A 17,267-nucleotide genomic window follows, 5' to 3' on the forward strand; every position below is an offset into this window, starting at 1 on the left:
TGACATTGCTTTAAGACTACTTAATGAACTACGGATGGTTTCGGTATGCATAGAAGCCATTTCCGAAGTCCGTTTGCGTTTTTCCGTAGAAAAACGCAACCGGATTTGACCTACGGCTTGTGTATTTGGTGTTTCTTCTATCCGTTTGACCTACGGCTTACCATACGCGCTCTTGACATTGCCTAAAGACTACCTAATCGTCTACGTATGGTTTCAGTAGGCATAAAAGCCATTTTCGAAGTCCATTTGCGTTTTTTCGTAGAAAAACGCAACCGGATTTGACATACGGCTTGTGTATTTAGCGTTTCTTCTATCCGTTTGACCTACGGCTTTCCACACGCGCTCTTGACATTGCCTAAAGACTACCTAATCCTCTACGGATGGTTTCAGAAGGCATAGAAGCCATTTTCGAAGTCCGTTTGCGTTTTTCCGTAGAAAATCGCAACCGGATTTGACCTACGGCTCGTATATTTGGCGTTTCTTCTATCCGTTTGACCTACGTCTTGCCATACTATTTGGCGTTTCTTCTATTCGTTTGACCTACGTCTTGCCATATACGCTCTTGACATTGCTTTAAGACTACTTAATGAACTACGGATGGTTTCGGTATGGATAGAGGCCATTTCCAAAGTCCGTTTGCGTTTTTCCGTAAAAAAACGCAACCGGATTTGACCTACTGCTTGTGTATTTGGCGTTTCTTCTATCCGTTTGACCTATAGATTGCCATACGCGCTCTTGACATTGCCTAAAGACTACCTAATCGTCTACGGATGATTTCGGTATGGATAGAAGCCATTTCCGAAGTCTGTTTGCGTTTTTCCGTAGAAAAACGCAACCTGATTTGACCTACGGCTTGTGTATTTGGCGTTTCTTCTATCCGTTTGACCTACGGCTTGCCTAAGGCGCTCTTGACATTGCGTGAAGATTACCTAATCGTCTACGGATGGTTTCAGTAGGCATAGAAGCCATTTTCGAAGTTCGTTTGCGTTTTTCCGTAGAAAAATGCAACGGGGTTTGACCTACGGCTTGTGTATTTGGCGTTTCTTCTATCCGTTTGACCTACGGGTTGCTATACGCGCTCTTGATATTGCCTAAAGACTACCTAATCATCTACGGATGGTTTCGGTATGGATAGAAGCAATTTCCGAAGTCCGTTTGCGTTTTTCCGTAGAAAAACACAACCGGATTTGACCTACGACTTGTGTATTTGGCGTTTCTTCTATCCGTTTGACCTACGGGCTGCCATACGCGCTCTTGACATTGCTTAAAGACTACCTAATCGTCTACGGATGGTTTCAGTAGGCATAGAAGCCATTTCCGAAGTCTGTTTGCGTTTTTTTGTAAAAAAATGCAACCGGATTTGATTTACGGCTTGTGTATTTGGCGTTTCTTCTATCCGTTTGACCTACGGCTTGCCATACACGCTCTTGACATTGCTTTAAGACTACTTAATGAACTACGGATCGTTTCGGTATGGATAGAGGCCATTTCCGAAGTCCGTTTGCGTTTTTTCGTTAAAAAAAACGCAACCGGATTTGACCTACGGCTTGTGTATTTGGCGTTTCTTCTATCCGTTTGACCTATGGGTTGCCATACGCGCTCTTGACATTGACTAAAGACTATCTAATCGTTTACGGATGGTTTCGGTATGGATAGAAGACATTTTCGAAGTCCGTTTGCGTTTTTTCGTAGAAAAACGCAACCGGATTTGACCTATGGCTTGTGTATTTGGCGTTTCTTTTATCCGTTTGACCTACGGGTTGCCATACGCACTCTTGACATTGCCTAAAGACTACCTAATCGTCTACAGATGGTTTTAGTAGGCATAGAGGCCATTTTCGAAGTCCGTTTGCGTTTTTCTGTAGAAAAACGCAACCGGATTTGACCTACGGCTTGTGTATTTGGCGTTTCTTCTATCCGTTTGACCTACGGCTTGCCATACACGCTCTTGAAATTGCTTAAAGATTACTTAATGAACTACGGATGGTTTCGGTATGCATAGAAGCCATTTTCGAAGTCCGTTTGCGTTTTTTTGTAGAAAAACGCAACCGAATTTGACCTACGGCTTGCCATACGCGCTCTTGACATTGCCTAAAGACTACCTAATCGTATACATATGGTTTCAGTAGGCATAGAAGCCATTTTCGAAGTCCGTTTGCGTTTTTTCGTAGAAAAACGCAACCGGATTTGACATACGGCTTGTGTATTTGGCGTTTCTTCTATCCGTTTGACCTACGGGTTGCCATACGCGCTCTTGACATTGCCTAAAGACTACCTAATCGTCTACGGATGATTTCAGTAGGCATAGAAGCCATTTCCGAAGTCCGTTTGCGTTTTTTCGTTAAAAAAACGCAACCAGATTTGACCTACGGCTTGTGTATTTGACGTTAATTCAAACCCATTGACCTACGGCTTGCCATACGCGCTATTGACATTGCTTTAAGACTACCTAATGAACTACGGATGGTTTCAGCTAGCTGTTTTAGTTGCTTAGTCCACACCTAGCAGTTTAGGATTCCATAATATGTTATTTTGTCATTTTGTTATTCTAACCTAGTATCAGTCTACCACATTGTAACTTTTTGGTCTCATAGGTCACTTTGGCCTTTTGAAGAGTTAACATAACATTTCATTTCATTTCTTTCTTTAATTTTAATTTTTTACGCAAACCATAACTCTCTCTCTCTCTCTCTCTCTCTCTCTCTCTAGTTTTAATTTCCTACGCACATTTTTCTCTCGCTTTAATTTCCTACACGCACACACACTTCTCTCTCTCTCTCTCTCTCTCTCTCTCTCTCTCTCTCTCTCTCTTTAATTTCCTACACGGACACACACTTCTCTCTTTCTCTCTCTTTCCTACACACACACACACACTTCTCTCTGTCTCTTTCCTACACACACACACACCGCTCTCTATCTCTCTCTCTCTCTCTCTCTCTCTCTCTCTCTCTCTCTCTTTCCTACACACACACACACACACTTCTCTCTCTCTCTCTCTCTTTCCTACACACACACACACCTCTCTCTCTCTCTCTATCTCTTTCCTACACACACACACACACACGATGTGGGGAGAGAGAGAGAGAGAGAGAGAGAGAGAGAGAGAGAGAGAGGGGGGGTTAGGGGGGGAAGAGTGCCATAATACCTCGCAACATGTTTCGGCCAAGATATGAGAACGCACGCGTTGAGGGTGAAAATGGCCCCTTCGCGCGGGTTCGGCTTTTTTCCCCTCAAATTACTTCCGTTGATACCTGCGTCGATATATGCGTCGATACCTGCGTCGATACACGCGTGGAAAAATTAGCCTTTCGACGCGTAAATTCACAGTCATATCGACGCAGATATCGATGCTTATATCGACGGACAGTAAGTACGTCGATATGAGAGTGGAAAGGCACGAGCGTCGATAACTTTGGGTTATCTTGTAGTGATACAAACGAAGTAAAATAACGCAATCCGACTTCAATAGCGCACACAAACTTCAAAAACCCTAATGTATAGTCATTGACTAATAAAGAAGAGATTATTACCCTGTGGTCCTGATCTCCCTGCACCTCTAGACCGAGGTGTGCAGAGATCGGGCATGGCTAGAGAATGTGAAGTTGTTAGAGCTAGCGGCAAATAGTAGAAATACCACCGATGGCAGAGAGGTCTGGTCACGGTTTGGCAATCACGTTATGGTTTTGCAATGGTGGTATGGCTGACAAAGGAAGTGGTTGCATATGCTTGCTTCATTGAACCAATACTGTTGTAGACGTCATGTTTCAACCACAACTACAAACTCTTATATCTACTATTGCATGTGCTTTTTATTTTCGATGGACGGTGCATATATATTTTGATTGAGGGCTCAAATTTAGGAATGCGGCTTTGTCTCATCCTTGCAACAAGCATAAAAGTAATATTAGGCTCACTAAGTATTTTTGCACACACTAAAACAAAAGAAAAAATCAAAGATTCGTGAGTAGATTCTCTCTCTGTTTGTCGATTGGAGCCGGTTGACTCTCTCTCTCTCTCTCTCTCTCTTTCTATTGTGGGTAAGGCATTTGGCCAACTCTCTCTCTCTCTCTCTCTCTCTCGTATTATTTAATTATATCATTTGGACAAGTGTCCTCTTTTCCTTCCTTGAGAGAAAGAGCTTAATTATTTATTTAAATGCATTTAAATTCTCATTGAGCCCATCCAATAGGATTCAAACACATTATGAGGTCCAAATGGGGAGGATCTTGACATGTATCTTTTATGCTTCTTAAGAGATCATGTTTGAATTGAACACTTCAAGCACCTTAGTCATTTAAGCATGAAAATCTTTTATGCCTCTTGAGAGATAATGTTTGAATTGAACACTTCAAGCACCTTAGTCATTTAAGCATGACAAGCATCTCAAGGCTGGGCAAGGTTCCCACAAACACCTTAAGCACCTTAGTTATTTAAGCATCTCAAGCTTGGGCAAGGTTCCCACAAACACCTTAAGCACCTTAGTCAACAAGCATGACAAGCACGTCAAGCTTGGGTAGGGTTCCCACCTCAAGGTCATTCCCAACTTGCTTAAGGTCCTAGGTATAAGGACTTTTAACACTAACCTTTGGAGGTCTTTAATGAAGCTAACCCTAAGGTATTTAAGCTCCATTAGGTAGCATTTCTCTTTGAAAGACCATCTCTCATTTGGACCCTTTACCTTGGCCCCGTGTTGAGACAGATACATAAGCACACGTCTATATCCTAACCCTCGTTCCAGTTTATTCTCCCACATTAAACGATCAGTTTAATATGAGAAAAAACATTTGGGTTGGTTAGATATTAGATTTTATAACATGGCTAGTGGAAGTAGCAAAAAAAAAAAACCATCAATGGAAAAGAGGTCGTAGTAGTCGCAGTCGCGATCGTTCTCAAGATTGCAAGAATGCATGCAACAAGAGTTGTGGACATGACATAAGGAACATTGAATGTTACCACTCTCACAAGAAAAAACACATGAAGAAAGATTGTTGTTTATTGCAAAGAGAAAAGGGTTAAGCCATTGTCGTAAGTCCTGCACCTCCTAAAAGCAGTGTGAAGAAAAGAGGAGCTCAATGTCATTGAGTCTCCACATGTTGAAGTTGTTCCTGACGTACCGCAGTCATCAAATGTACTAATTTTTTCTTCTCATTTGAGTCCAGAGGCATTGTTAGCTCTTGACGAATGATATGCTAAGAATTGGATTATTGACTCAGGTATCGATTTTCATGTTACTCCTCACAAGGAGTGGTTCTCCAGTTATGCTTCTACACGTGGTTCAGTTAAGCTCGGTGACTCTCATCAGCTTGAGATATGTGGCATTGGAGATGTGAATTTGAGGATAGCTTGATGATCTTGGATGCACTACATTGTTTTGCAATGGTTCTTGGCTAATTCAAAAAGGGAATTGGATCATGCTCAAAGCCGATAGTTTGGATATGTTTTCCTATTTGCTAGAGCATCCGTGTCATAGAGATCATGTCTCCAAAACTATACATCATCTTCCACCACATAGGCAGAGTATGTGGCAATTTTTGATGCTAGCAAGGAAGATGTATGGTTAGCTCGCCTAGTGGGAGATCTTGGCATTACTCAAACTCCATGTTGGTTCTTCTTGTCCCTCGCACTCTGTACGTAGCATGCACTCTTCAATTCAAAGATATTTGGAGTGTAGCCAAACCTTCCATAGCAAGTTGCTAGCCCATCAGCTATAGCCAGAAGAAGGCTTCAATACAAATGGCAACAAAAGGAGGGTCGATAAACCTTCAAGCTCTTGCTCTTATACTCTTTGTATGTCTCTAGTGTGAAAGAGAATTCTATCTATGTAGCCGAGTTGCCTTCTACTAAGTTGTGGCATAGCTCTTGGTCATATGAGTAAGAAGGAAATGAAGCAATTACAATGTTTTGGCTATATCCCTCTGTTATTTTTATTTTTTTTAGGGGAATCCTCTAGATTTGGTTCATAGCAATCTATGCGAGCCTATGCCGCATAACTCTCTAGGGGGCATTATATTTCTTGACTTTCATAGATGACTCTACTTGAAAGGTGTTGGTCTACCTCTTGAAGAGGAAAGACAAAGTCTTTAGAGTCTTCCAAAAGTTTCTAGCTATGGTTGAGAACCAGTAAGACAAGAAGTTTTTGCGCACTGACAATGGAGGAGAGTATGCCTCCATTGAGTTCAACAATTTTTGTAGCAAAAAAGGAATTTAGAGGCACTTTACTACACCGTACACACCTGCTCAAAATGGAGTTTCTGAGTGCACGAATAAAGCTATTCTAGAGATGGTCACTTCCATGCTATCTATGGAAAATTTACCTCAAGAGTTTTGGAGAGCAGTTGTTATGATTGCCTAGTACGTCGGTGAGCTACAATATTCCATAGGAGATGTGGACAGACAAGAAGCCTAATTATGGAAGATTATGTGTGTTTGGGTGTGTGAGGCATTCTCACATCTGTCTAAAGATCTTAGACAAAAGCTCAACCCCAAGTCACACGAATGCATCTTCATTGGCTATGGTGTAGATGGAGAGATGGGTTATCGACTCTGTCACCCAGAATCTTTGAAGAGTTATTCATAGCTCACAAGAGATTTTTAATGAATCAAAGATGCATGGAAATCGTGTGAAAGAAGTTGAGTATTGCAAAGTGAGATTCAAGGATGTATCATCAAGTCCACTTAGGCAAACAACTCGGTCTACTAGTGGATGTACCTACTGTAGTAGTGATCTAAAGAGAGCTAATAATGATCCTAAGAGAGCAGAGTCCAACAGTCAGGCAATGAGGAGATCTACATATGTATCACGTGCCCCTTAGCGTTTTTAGCTAGGGTTAGACTATTTGTTGGTCACTGACTATAGAGAGCCTACCTGCATGAAATGGAAGATAGCGTGAAGTGGGAGCAGGCAATGCAATCTTAGTATAATTTGATTATGGCTAATGAAACCTCGGAACTAACAGAGTTGCCAGAGGGCAAACAAGACTTGCCTTGCAAATGATTGTATAAGAAGAAGTACACAATAGAAGATCCCAAGCCTAAGTAGAAGGCTAGATTGTTGCTAAGGATTTCAAGCAAAAGAAAGGCGTGGAATTTGATGTGATTTTGTCTCCAGTAGTCAAGATGACTACATTGCATCTTTTGCTTGGCCTAGTAGCCACTGAAAACATGGAACTTTGTTCAGATGGACGTGAAGACGGTTTTCCTTCACGGGGGTCTTGATGAGGATGTCTACATGAAGAAGCAGCTAGAGGGTTTTGAAGTCAAATCTTAAAAGCCTACAAGAGCAAAACTGGTGTGTAGATTGCATAAGGCATTGTATGGACTAAAGTAGGGCTCAAGGCAATGGTACATGAAGTTTGGTAAGTACATGCAGTCCCAAGGCTATGTAAGGAGCCAGGAAGATTACTGCTTATATACCAAGAGGTTGAATGATGGCTCCCTCATCATCGTCATACTCTATGTTGATGACATGCTCATTGCTAGCAAGTCAAAAGATAACATTGCCATTTTGAAGAAGTCACTTAGTACGTAGTTTTCTATGAAGGATTTGGGAGATGCAAGTCACTTTCTTGGTATGCATATCAAAAGGGATAGAAAACGTGGAATATTGGATTTGTCTCATATATCCACAAGGTCTTGCAGATTTTGAATATGCAGGAGGGAAGGTTCCCCAATGCATGCATATAAAAAAGCTAGCAAGAATGATGCTCCCAAGTCTGATGCTAAGAAAGTGGAAATGGCCAAGTGCCATATTCTTTAGTAGTTGGTAGTCTTATGTACACCATGGTAGCCACGAGACTAGACATTTGTTTTGTTATGGGAGAGGCTAGCAGATTTATGGAAAATCCACGTAGAAAGCACTAAGAAGTGGTGAAGCACATCTTGAGATATCTGACAAGTATGGCAGACAAGTGCTTGAACTTTGGAAATAGTGATACATCTATTGTGGGTTACATGGATGCAGATTACGTGGGTTGTGTGGATAGTCAAAGATCCACATATCGCTATGTTTTTCTATTTATTGGAGCAACTGTGTCAACAAGATCATCTCTAGAATTGTACGTCATCTTGCACCACATGGGCACATTATGTGGCAGTTTCTGATGCTAGCAAGAAGTTATTTGGTTAACTCACCTATCGGGAGATCTTGGCAATTCTCAGACTCCAGTGTTGCATTGCGATAGTTAGAGTGCAATTGTATTAGCAAAGAATCTTGTGTTTCACTCCAAGTCGAAACACATAGAAGTCCGTTATCATGCGATACAAGACATATTAGCTAGCAAACACATTGAGCTAGTCAAGGTTCATACAATGGCAACCTTGCAGATGCTCTCATGAAGAGCCTACACTCTGAGCGGTTTGCACATTGCAAGGAGATTATGGGTATAGGGTGAAGCCATAGGATTGCTTCATGGTTATACACATGTACATACATAGGCCACTTGTGCCAGATTGACCTTCAAGTGGGAGATTGTTAGGGTTCAAGCCAACTGGCCAGACACCCATCACATTGACCGTACTAACCTTATCTATTCTTTTGATCAGATAGAACAATAAGGAGTAGTAAGGTTATTCCAATCCTCACTAAGAGTGCCACAAACACTCTCTGCCTCCTATTCTTCTCCCTCTCACTCTGCACACACCACACACTCTTCAAGATATTGTTATAGCAGCACTGAAACACTCACACAACTTGATAATGAGCAACAACAAAAGAGAGGGTAAGAGTGATGTTATTTCCATAGAGATTTTGAGATTTTGATGCCTCATAAACAAGTAAAAGGGTCAAATAGTCCCCCTCTGGCTCAAAAAACTTTGGTTTTTTTTTTGTCAGCCTATGGCTATTTCTCTTTAGGCCTAAAGAAAATGTTATGTGTAGATGATATGGCAATGATGGTTAAAATTTGATCATTGCATCCAGGGTCCACACTGGGGAGTAGCATTCTTTATAAAGGAGGCTCCAAAGTAAACTTAGCCATCTTCATTCCCAAATTTGTTAAGAGCCCTTCATCATCGATGGGTCCTAAACTATAGAGCTACTCCATGGGCAATCTTTGAGCTTGTGAAGGTGGTGGATCCATAAAATCGAAGGTCAATAAATCATTAATGCCCTTAGCCTTTAGCTGCAAAGTTGCATTGCCCACATTTATTCTCTCATTTTCAGGCACAATTGTTGGTAACATTTCACTCCTATATGCGCTCTCCGTGTAAAAGCGATAACGCTTTCGTGGTCACGTGCTACGTGCTTGCCTTGCTCTTTGCTTTTAATAAGGTTGAGAAATGGGCATGATGACAAGTATATCTAACCCAAGCTTGGGATTATAGACATTCTTCTTAGTACTATAAACTAAGACTATAAGAGCTTTGGAACATTGGGACCCCACCCCTTCATTCTCTCATACAAGATCTCGCACATTATATCGATTTCTTCTAGTCTTGTTAAAATGAGAAGGATATTACCTTCTGACTTATTTAATGTATCTACATAAGAGTAATAAGTGCAACACCTAAAAAGTCACACTGCAGTTGCTTTGCATACAAAATATTATCTGAAAGTATTCTTCTTGGAATAGTTAATATATTATTGTAGAAAAGTACCCAAAAAAATTCTCAACTTCAAGCGTAGCTAAGATGAGATGTTGTTCTCCTATTTTCTACCATGGAATCTTCCCAAAGACGATTTAGATCCTTGGGATGGAATAAAAAATAGCGCTTTGTTGCCACTCTCGCAGTTTTCTCCTCTCTTATAACGTGTTTGATGAAGTGAACCATCTCGATTTATTACGATTTTCATAGGTGACATGTCAATGGAGTACCTTGTGTGCTCTCTTAAGAAGGCTGATTCATCCTCATTGAGCTCAATTTCAAGATCCTCTTCAAAACCTTTTTCTAGATACAAGAGTCTAGATCCATCATCATCATAACTGGGGTAATCTCTCACATCCAAGACCCTTGACAATATTAGCTTCTTAGCTTCCCATCTCTCAAGTGAACTCACTCTCTTTAGTGGTTTCCTAGAAGTGCCACTTTTATCCTCCTCTATGATGATAATCCAGAAAGCCCTTTGCAGTTGAAGACTGTTTCATACTTGAGGGATTAGATCCGTCATCCAAAGAGCTGCTTTTCATCAGTAGAAGATCTTGCCTTGTCTTTTGGTTCACACCCCTCATGGAAATATTCCGAGTCATGGAAACAACCATACCGCTTGATCTCCCTTCACAACATCTTTTGCATCAACAATCATACGTATGCAATTTGTGACACATGCATAATCTCTTACTTTTGATCACAAAGTCCACAAACTGCACAAAACAACCATGATCCATGACACATGAATTCCTACCACAACTCAAGTTCCTATGGTTGATGTCCTTTTGAAGAGCTAGAGCTTCTATCATCTCAATCCCTCATGCTCTAGTCTTTGTGCTCTTCATCGTTCGTCATTGTGGGCATATCCACTGTATCTATCCCTGTGACTAGCATGCTCTTTGTGAGTCCTTCAACCACCATACTTGTGGCTGCGATCTCTTCTATATTCATCCTTTTTGTCATGGTCTCTCTGTATATTACACCTTCTCTCATGTTGATCATGTCTTTCATGAGCTCCACAACGTGTCAACAATGTCGTAATCTCAATGCATGTTTGATAGCAGTGAAGGACAAGCATGCAAAAACAATGATGCTAAGTGAGTCGTGACCATGTAGCTGACAAAGGAAGTGGTTGCACATGCTTGCTTCATTGAACCAATGTTGTTGTAGACGTCATGTTTCAACCACAACTACAAACTCTTATATATTTCTATTGTGTGTGCTTTTTATTTTCGATGGACGGTGCATATAGATTTTGATCGAGGGCTCAAATTTAGCAACGCGGCTTTGTATCATCCTTGCAAGCATAAAAATCATGTTAGGCTCACTAAGTATTTTTGCACACACTAAAGAAAAGAAAAAATCAAAGATTCGTGAGTAGATTCTCTCTCTGTTTGTCGATTGGAGCCGGTTGACTCTCTCTCTCTCTCTCTCTCTCTCTCTCTCTCTCTCTCTCTCTCTCTCTCTCCCCCCCCCCCCCCGGTAGGCCCTCTTTGTGTGTGTTCCTTCAGCAAGCTGCGAGGGTAGCCCTCTAGGCCCTGTGTGTGTGTGTGTGTGTGTGTGTGTGTGTGTGTGTGTGAGTGTGTGTACGCTTCGGGCAATGGGAGCCTTGTCCTTCGGGAGGGGATTGAGTGCAGTGAGGGTGCAGGAGGATGGAGATCGTGCATCCGAGTGTGTGTAGTTTTTTTTTCGCTGCTTCTTTTTATTTTTCTTCTTCTTCTTTCTCTCTCTCTCTCTCTCTCTCTCTCTCTCTCTCTCTCTCTCTCTCTCTCTCTCAGGATAGATTTCTACGGCGTTAAAACTCTCTTCTTCTTCTTCTTCTCTCTCTCTCTCTCTCCATATGCGTAGGGTAGTGGGAGCCTTGTCCTTCGGGAGGGGACTGGTTGTAGTGAGGGTGCAGGGGGAGGGAGGTTGCGCATACGAGGGTGTATAGTTTTTTTTGGGGGGAGGGGGGGTGGGATCTAAGTAATCGATATATTTTATTATCATGTGAGCCAATATAATATAATAAATGTATGCGTCTATGATTTGTAAAAATGAAGTATTAATGGGAATCTAGTGCATATGCCATTTTTGAAGAGAAAAGAAGAGCGGATGTCGATGCACATGGGGGAGAAACCAACGACCTAGAGCTGAGATCCAGAGCTGAGATCCAAGGCGGTAGCAAGTCCATGAGCAGGAGGGCGTCGTGGGCTTGAGTAGGAGGCGGCAACTGCCACAAGTGAACTAGGTGTTGGGAGGGGGTTGCGACCTTAAAAAAATAAATTAAAGGTACGAGATGCAAGCACTAAGATGGTTAGCACTAGGTTTTGGAGGTGTATGTGTCTGAGTTTGACTCTCAATGCTAAGTTCTAGTTTTGCTGCTTTGTGCGCCACTAGGCATCTTGCAAGATTCGTGTGCAAATAAAATATGAAAATTCCAGTATGTCTGAACCACAAAAAAAGAAGAGAAAATCAAGGTTCACACTGGAGACACTCCTACTCCCCCCCCCCCTCTCTCTCTCTCTCTCTCTCTCATGTATAATCGAAGTTCTATGATGCAAAAGACGTGGATCACTATGGAAAGTCACTTCTACATATGTGCAATAGTACCGAAATGCTCATTGCAAATGGTGTATCTTTATGGCAAGGCACCAATGACTTTACATATAGAAAGCACAATGGTGATAGTGTGATTGACTATGTTGTTTTCGGAAGCCACTCTAGAATACATACAAACTTTTACACTTGGTGAATGGAATTCGGAATCGGATCATAGGATGTTATGTATTGACCTCTAGTGTGGTAAAAGACCCGAGCATGTAGCCTCCAATCATGATGTGAATCATTCGTACCTATGTCTAGACTTCAAATGAGCACTTATATATGTTGATATGGTGGACCAAATGTTAAGCATGACAAAGCATCAAGAGAGCCCAACATTAGAATGCAAGTGGAAAGTTTTCAAAGAAGTAATTTGCTCTTGTGCAAAGGAATGCTTTTCGGTGAAACACATGTCTTGCAAAAGGTCTAAAAAGGGTAGCACCAAGAAGAAATGGTTTGACATGGAATGTAGTCAAGCCCGAAAACACTTGCTAAGGTTGGATGCAAGCAAAGACAAGGAAGTTTACTTGGAACATTCACACACATACAAAGCACTTGTTCAAAAAAAGAGAAGAAGGTGGGAAGTCAAAAAACAACTTCTTTTAGCGCAAGAGAAAGCACATGCATGTGGCAAGTTTTGGCAAAATCTAAAAGGCAAGCGTGTTGAGAGCTTTGGTGACTTGACTCTTGAGGATATGTATACGCATTGAAAGAACCTCTATGAGCAACCCAATGTTGATAAGATGGAGTGTTGTAGCTCCCTTCCGTTTATGTCTCCCTTCTTTACCATTGAAGATGTATGCCGCGCGCTTGAAAAACTTGCTACTCGCAAGGCAGGGGACCTTCAAGGTGTCAAGGCTGAAATGATTAAATGGACAAGCAAGAAAACACGATATTGGATATGCGATATGTTTAACCTTGCACTTCAACATGGCATGCCTCATGATTGGAGTGTAAATTGGATCAAACCTTTGCACAAAGGAGGAGATGTAAACGATGTGAACAACTATCGCACTATAATGGTTGGTTCTTTAATGGCAAAGTTATTTGGATGTATCATGAAGATGAAGATAAGTAAATGGGCTAAAAAGAACGGCAAATGTGCACTTGGCCAAGCAGGTTTTCGAAAGCATCATAGCACTATTGATCACCTTGTCACTCTTCAAGTTCTTATGGAAGCGTCTCGAATGAAAGGAAAAAAGTTGTATTGTTGCTTTGCGGATTTCAAGAAAGCTTTTGACATGGTACCACGAGGAAATCTAATTTGGAGACGTATGCAAAGCCTTCAAGTGCCGAGATAATTTATGCATGCAGTCTTTTGTATCTACCAAAAAGTGATATGTCGGCTACGTATGGGAGATGGAATTTCAGAATTTTTTGCAAGTACCATTGGTGTCAAACAAGGATGCCCACTTTCCCCAACCCTCTTTGGGCTACTCATTGATGAATTGGAATGCATGGTTCTTGATTTTATGCAACAAGAAGGGATAGAAGAGGTTAAGATCGAAAATGCGATGATCATGCTTTTGCTTTATGCCGATGATGTAGTGCTCTTGGCACATACCTTAGAAGATGCACAAAAGCTTATGAGTGTCTTGGAACATTTTTGCCTACATAGCGAGCTGATCGTGAATGGATCCAAAACCAAGGTTATGCTTGTAAAGACCCTCAATGACGAGAATCCATGCATTGTATACAACAATGAGCAACTTGAAGTGGTAGATAGCTTCAAGTACCTTGGCCTTGAGGTTCCATCCAATCATAAATGGAAGGATTGCGCAATGCGTCGCTTGGAAGCCGGAGAGAGGGATTATTATGCATTTGAGAACATGTGCAATTTCGGAGAGATCAAGTGTTGGGCTCTCAAAAAGTGCCTCTTTGACACATTGGTGACATCGGTGCTTCTCTATGGAGTGGAGGTGTGGGGTGGTAGCATCGGGTTGTCTACTTGGAAAGAGTTTGAGAATGTCCAAAAGCGTTTTCTCACCAACTTTTTCCAAGTCAAGACACAAACACCCTACATGCTCTTGCTTCTTGAGTCCGGATCACTTCCCATTGAGGTCTTGGGCATGCAAAGGATTGTGGAGTACATGCTTAAGATACAATGTAGCCCTTTGTATCGACTTCTTACGATCGCATATGAAACAAATCAAAAGGTCCAAAAGACATGCAAGAGCAAAATACTAAGTTCTGGGTGGATGCTTAATGCTTGACATCAAGAAATGGTTTGGACGATGGGATGTATGTCACTTGGTCAAGGATGCGTTGATCGACTCCCAAGTTAATGAGGCCTTCTTACAACGCCAATGTATCACGGCTTGGGAGAAATCCGGAGGTTCTCGCTTCAGTCATTACACCACACACATTGCCCCAACCTACAAATCTCTCTTCTTCTCCGAACGAGGTAACTGAACCCATCCCTACATCCTTGAGCCCATCCCGTTGAGTGCGATCCACACCATTGCCTCCATTCCTCTTAGCTCCCATTCTCTACGCTTCGAAATAGGAAGTTGGGGCACTGCGAGGAGTCTCAGCGACTTTGCACCTTTTGCCCTCGTCAAGTGCGAGAGAGTGAGTACCACACACTACTTGAGTGCTCAACTTTTGACCACATTAGGTCCTCTTTTCCCCATATATTCAGCCATGAGCTCTCCCTACATAGCTTCCTCTCCCAACCATGATGTGGACTCTCTATTGCGACGCTCATTTTAGCCATTTTTGAGCATCGAGCGTCACTTATGACCTCCACTCACACCATGTGACATGTTCATTTGGTCCCATAGGTCATATTTGACCTCCAAGGAAGATAATAGAATTATCTCTCTCTCTCTCTCTCTCTCTCTCTCTCTCGTGTGCTGGAAATAGAAAAGCAGGAAGGGGCAGTGTGTTCCCGGACAAAGTCATGGCATCAGCCTCTTCTCTCTCTCTCTCTCTCTCTCTCTCTCTCTCTCTCTCTGTGATGACATGTGCAGGGAAGAGTCGTGTTACAGAGACGACATACCCCAAGAGCTCTGTTGTGTATGACTTGCTAGCCTTAACCTTGTGATAACTCTCTCTCTCTCTCTCTCTCTCTCTCTCTCTCTCTCTCTCTCTCTCGTTGTTTGCCCGCGATGGGTCTTTCTCTTTGCATAGCGCTGAGGAAGGTGAGGGTGGAGGCTCACACATGCTAAGTTTTTTTTTTTGGTTTGGGGGGGGGGATTCTACCTAATGAACATGTTTTATTATCATTGGAGCCAAATATGTCCCTATGATTATGGATTATGTCGAAATAAGTAGAATCAAGCGAGATTCAAAGGGAAGGCTGAGGGAAATGAAAGGAAAGAGGGAAGGCGACAGGATCACGGCGAGGCACCTAACAACACCACGAAAGCAAGCGAGAGCAGGTGGGAGCAAGGGAGGATGCATATCCATGTGCTAGGCGATGCACTGTCGTGTTATTGTTTTTCTTTTTTGTTAATGGAAGCTAATGGCATCAACGACGGCGTTTTTTAGGACGGCTTATGTTAGCGCGTCATAAGGCAATGTGACATGGGATTGATTCGGTTAACTCGAGCTATTTTGCAAGCCATGGTAGCCGAAGCCTTGAGAAAAATATAACCTAACGAGATTCTTTCTAAGAAAACTAGCCAAGCAAGTAAGGTGGAGCAAATTTTGGAGCCAATTCTTTTGAAGAGAATCTACGAGCATTGAAGAGAAAAAGTGGGATGAGATACGAAAATGAATGGGTGAATGTGGCAACCAATGAGAAGATAGGAGCGGAGATTGGGGGTAACTTGTTAATTGGCGCAAGGCAAGGAAGCAGAGCAAATAGGGGGCGGAAGCAACGCAAAAGTCCTTGAAGTCGCCAGGGGTTTGTTCTGCGCGAAAGCTTTTCATGCAGTATGGGAAACCTCTCGCGCCGTAGTGGCTAATTAGGGGGGGTTCTTTTTCTGAGGCTGAGGTCACAAGTTCGAGATCGAGTCTTTGACAGGATTTTTGTAAGTTGGCGCACACTTTAGAACATGTGAAATTTACAGAGATTCCACCTAATGGAAATGGAATAGAGCAAGAATATAGTTTTTTACTTGGTGAGCCAAAGGCTCTTTTTAACCGGTTTGGCCACCAGGTGGCGCTTGGTTTTAATTTTGGGAAAATTACTAAAATACCCTTCTAATTTGTGGAAATTCCTAAAATACCCCTCAAATTTCAAAAATTCCCAAATACCCTCGTATCGATTTTGGTTGGATTATTCAAGCTTAACAGTTCTTTATTCTTTTCTGACAATCAAAATCCGTTTTTGAGTGCTTAGCATGTAATTTGTCACAAATTACCTTGCAAAAAAGGGCATTTATATCTAAAAATAATGAAGCAATTCATCTCCAAGGCCTACATAACCTACTCATATTTTAGTTTTAGTATCTTGTATTGATAGACAATAGTCTTCTTATGAAAGGTACAAATTTTTTAATCTTTGGAAAAATTTAATCTCACAACCAGGGGTATTTTGGGAATTTTCACAAATTAGAGGGGTATTTTGGTAATTTTCCCTTAAAATTTTTTATAAAAGAAATCGCAAGGACGCCGCCGTGAAAATCTGTAACAAAAGCACTCAGCATTATGCGCAGCTCCAGTGTGCGCAATCACAAGCGAGAGGCAGAAGCAGTTCGTTCGCAGGTTTGTCTCTGGCCACTCTTTGAGAGAGAGAGAGAGAGAGAGAGAGAGAGAGAGAGATGCCTTTGTTCATCCCGCAAACAATACTTAGCGTCGCTTCCGGATCTGGGATAAACACACAGATCCGCCACCTCTAAAATGGGCTTGCGAGGCAGCTCGCTGAGCGTGCGCTGCATCTTTTCGCTGAGAAGTAAGCGTGACGAAGATGGCAGTGATGCGGCGGTTTTCCTTGTTCATGGTGCTGGCGCTGGATCACAATCACGGTGCAGATAACCAAGCCCTTGAGCAGCACCAAGTGCAATTTTGAGTCGGAATTCCCAATCCAGTTCTAGTTTCGAATATCCGTGGAGGAGGTCCCATAGGCTTCCATTCACCATGTAATCATGTAACAGGAGGTTCCCCTGATGTGATAACGAGTATCCTTTCTGGCTGACAAGATTCCTGTGCTT

At 42.1% G+C, this 17,267-nt stretch overlaps 1 protein-coding gene across 2 annotated transcripts in view; it reads left to right on the top strand.

The window, feature by feature from the left end:
• Positions 1 to 16,679: 16,679 nt before the first annotated feature.
• LOC147420530 (ubiquitin-like-conjugating enzyme ATG10) overlaps positions 16,680 to 17,267 on the top strand; it is a 43,277-nt gene continuing 42,689 nt past the window's right edge. The window contains exon 1 of one of the 2 annotated variants that reach the window (XM_086504875.1): positions 16,680 to 16,821. Coding sequence is in view for 1 of the 2 variants with exons in the window: in XM_086504874.1 (XP_086361000.1) it covers positions 16,957 to 17,081 (125 nt within the window). In the remaining variant the exon portion in view is untranslated. Of the gene's footprint in view, positions 16,822 to 16,925; positions 17,082 to 17,267 lie in introns of those variants that run through there. The other variant, XM_086504874.1, reaches the window with a different exon arrangement.

The sequence above is a fragment of the Adiantum capillus-veneris genome, chromosome 28 (assembly GCF_014529385.1).
Source record: "Adiantum capillus-veneris isolate H3 chromosome 28, ASM1452938v2, whole genome shotgun sequence".
Taxonomy (NCBI): Eukaryota; Viridiplantae; Streptophyta; class Polypodiopsida; order Polypodiales; family Pteridaceae; genus Adiantum; species Adiantum capillus-veneris.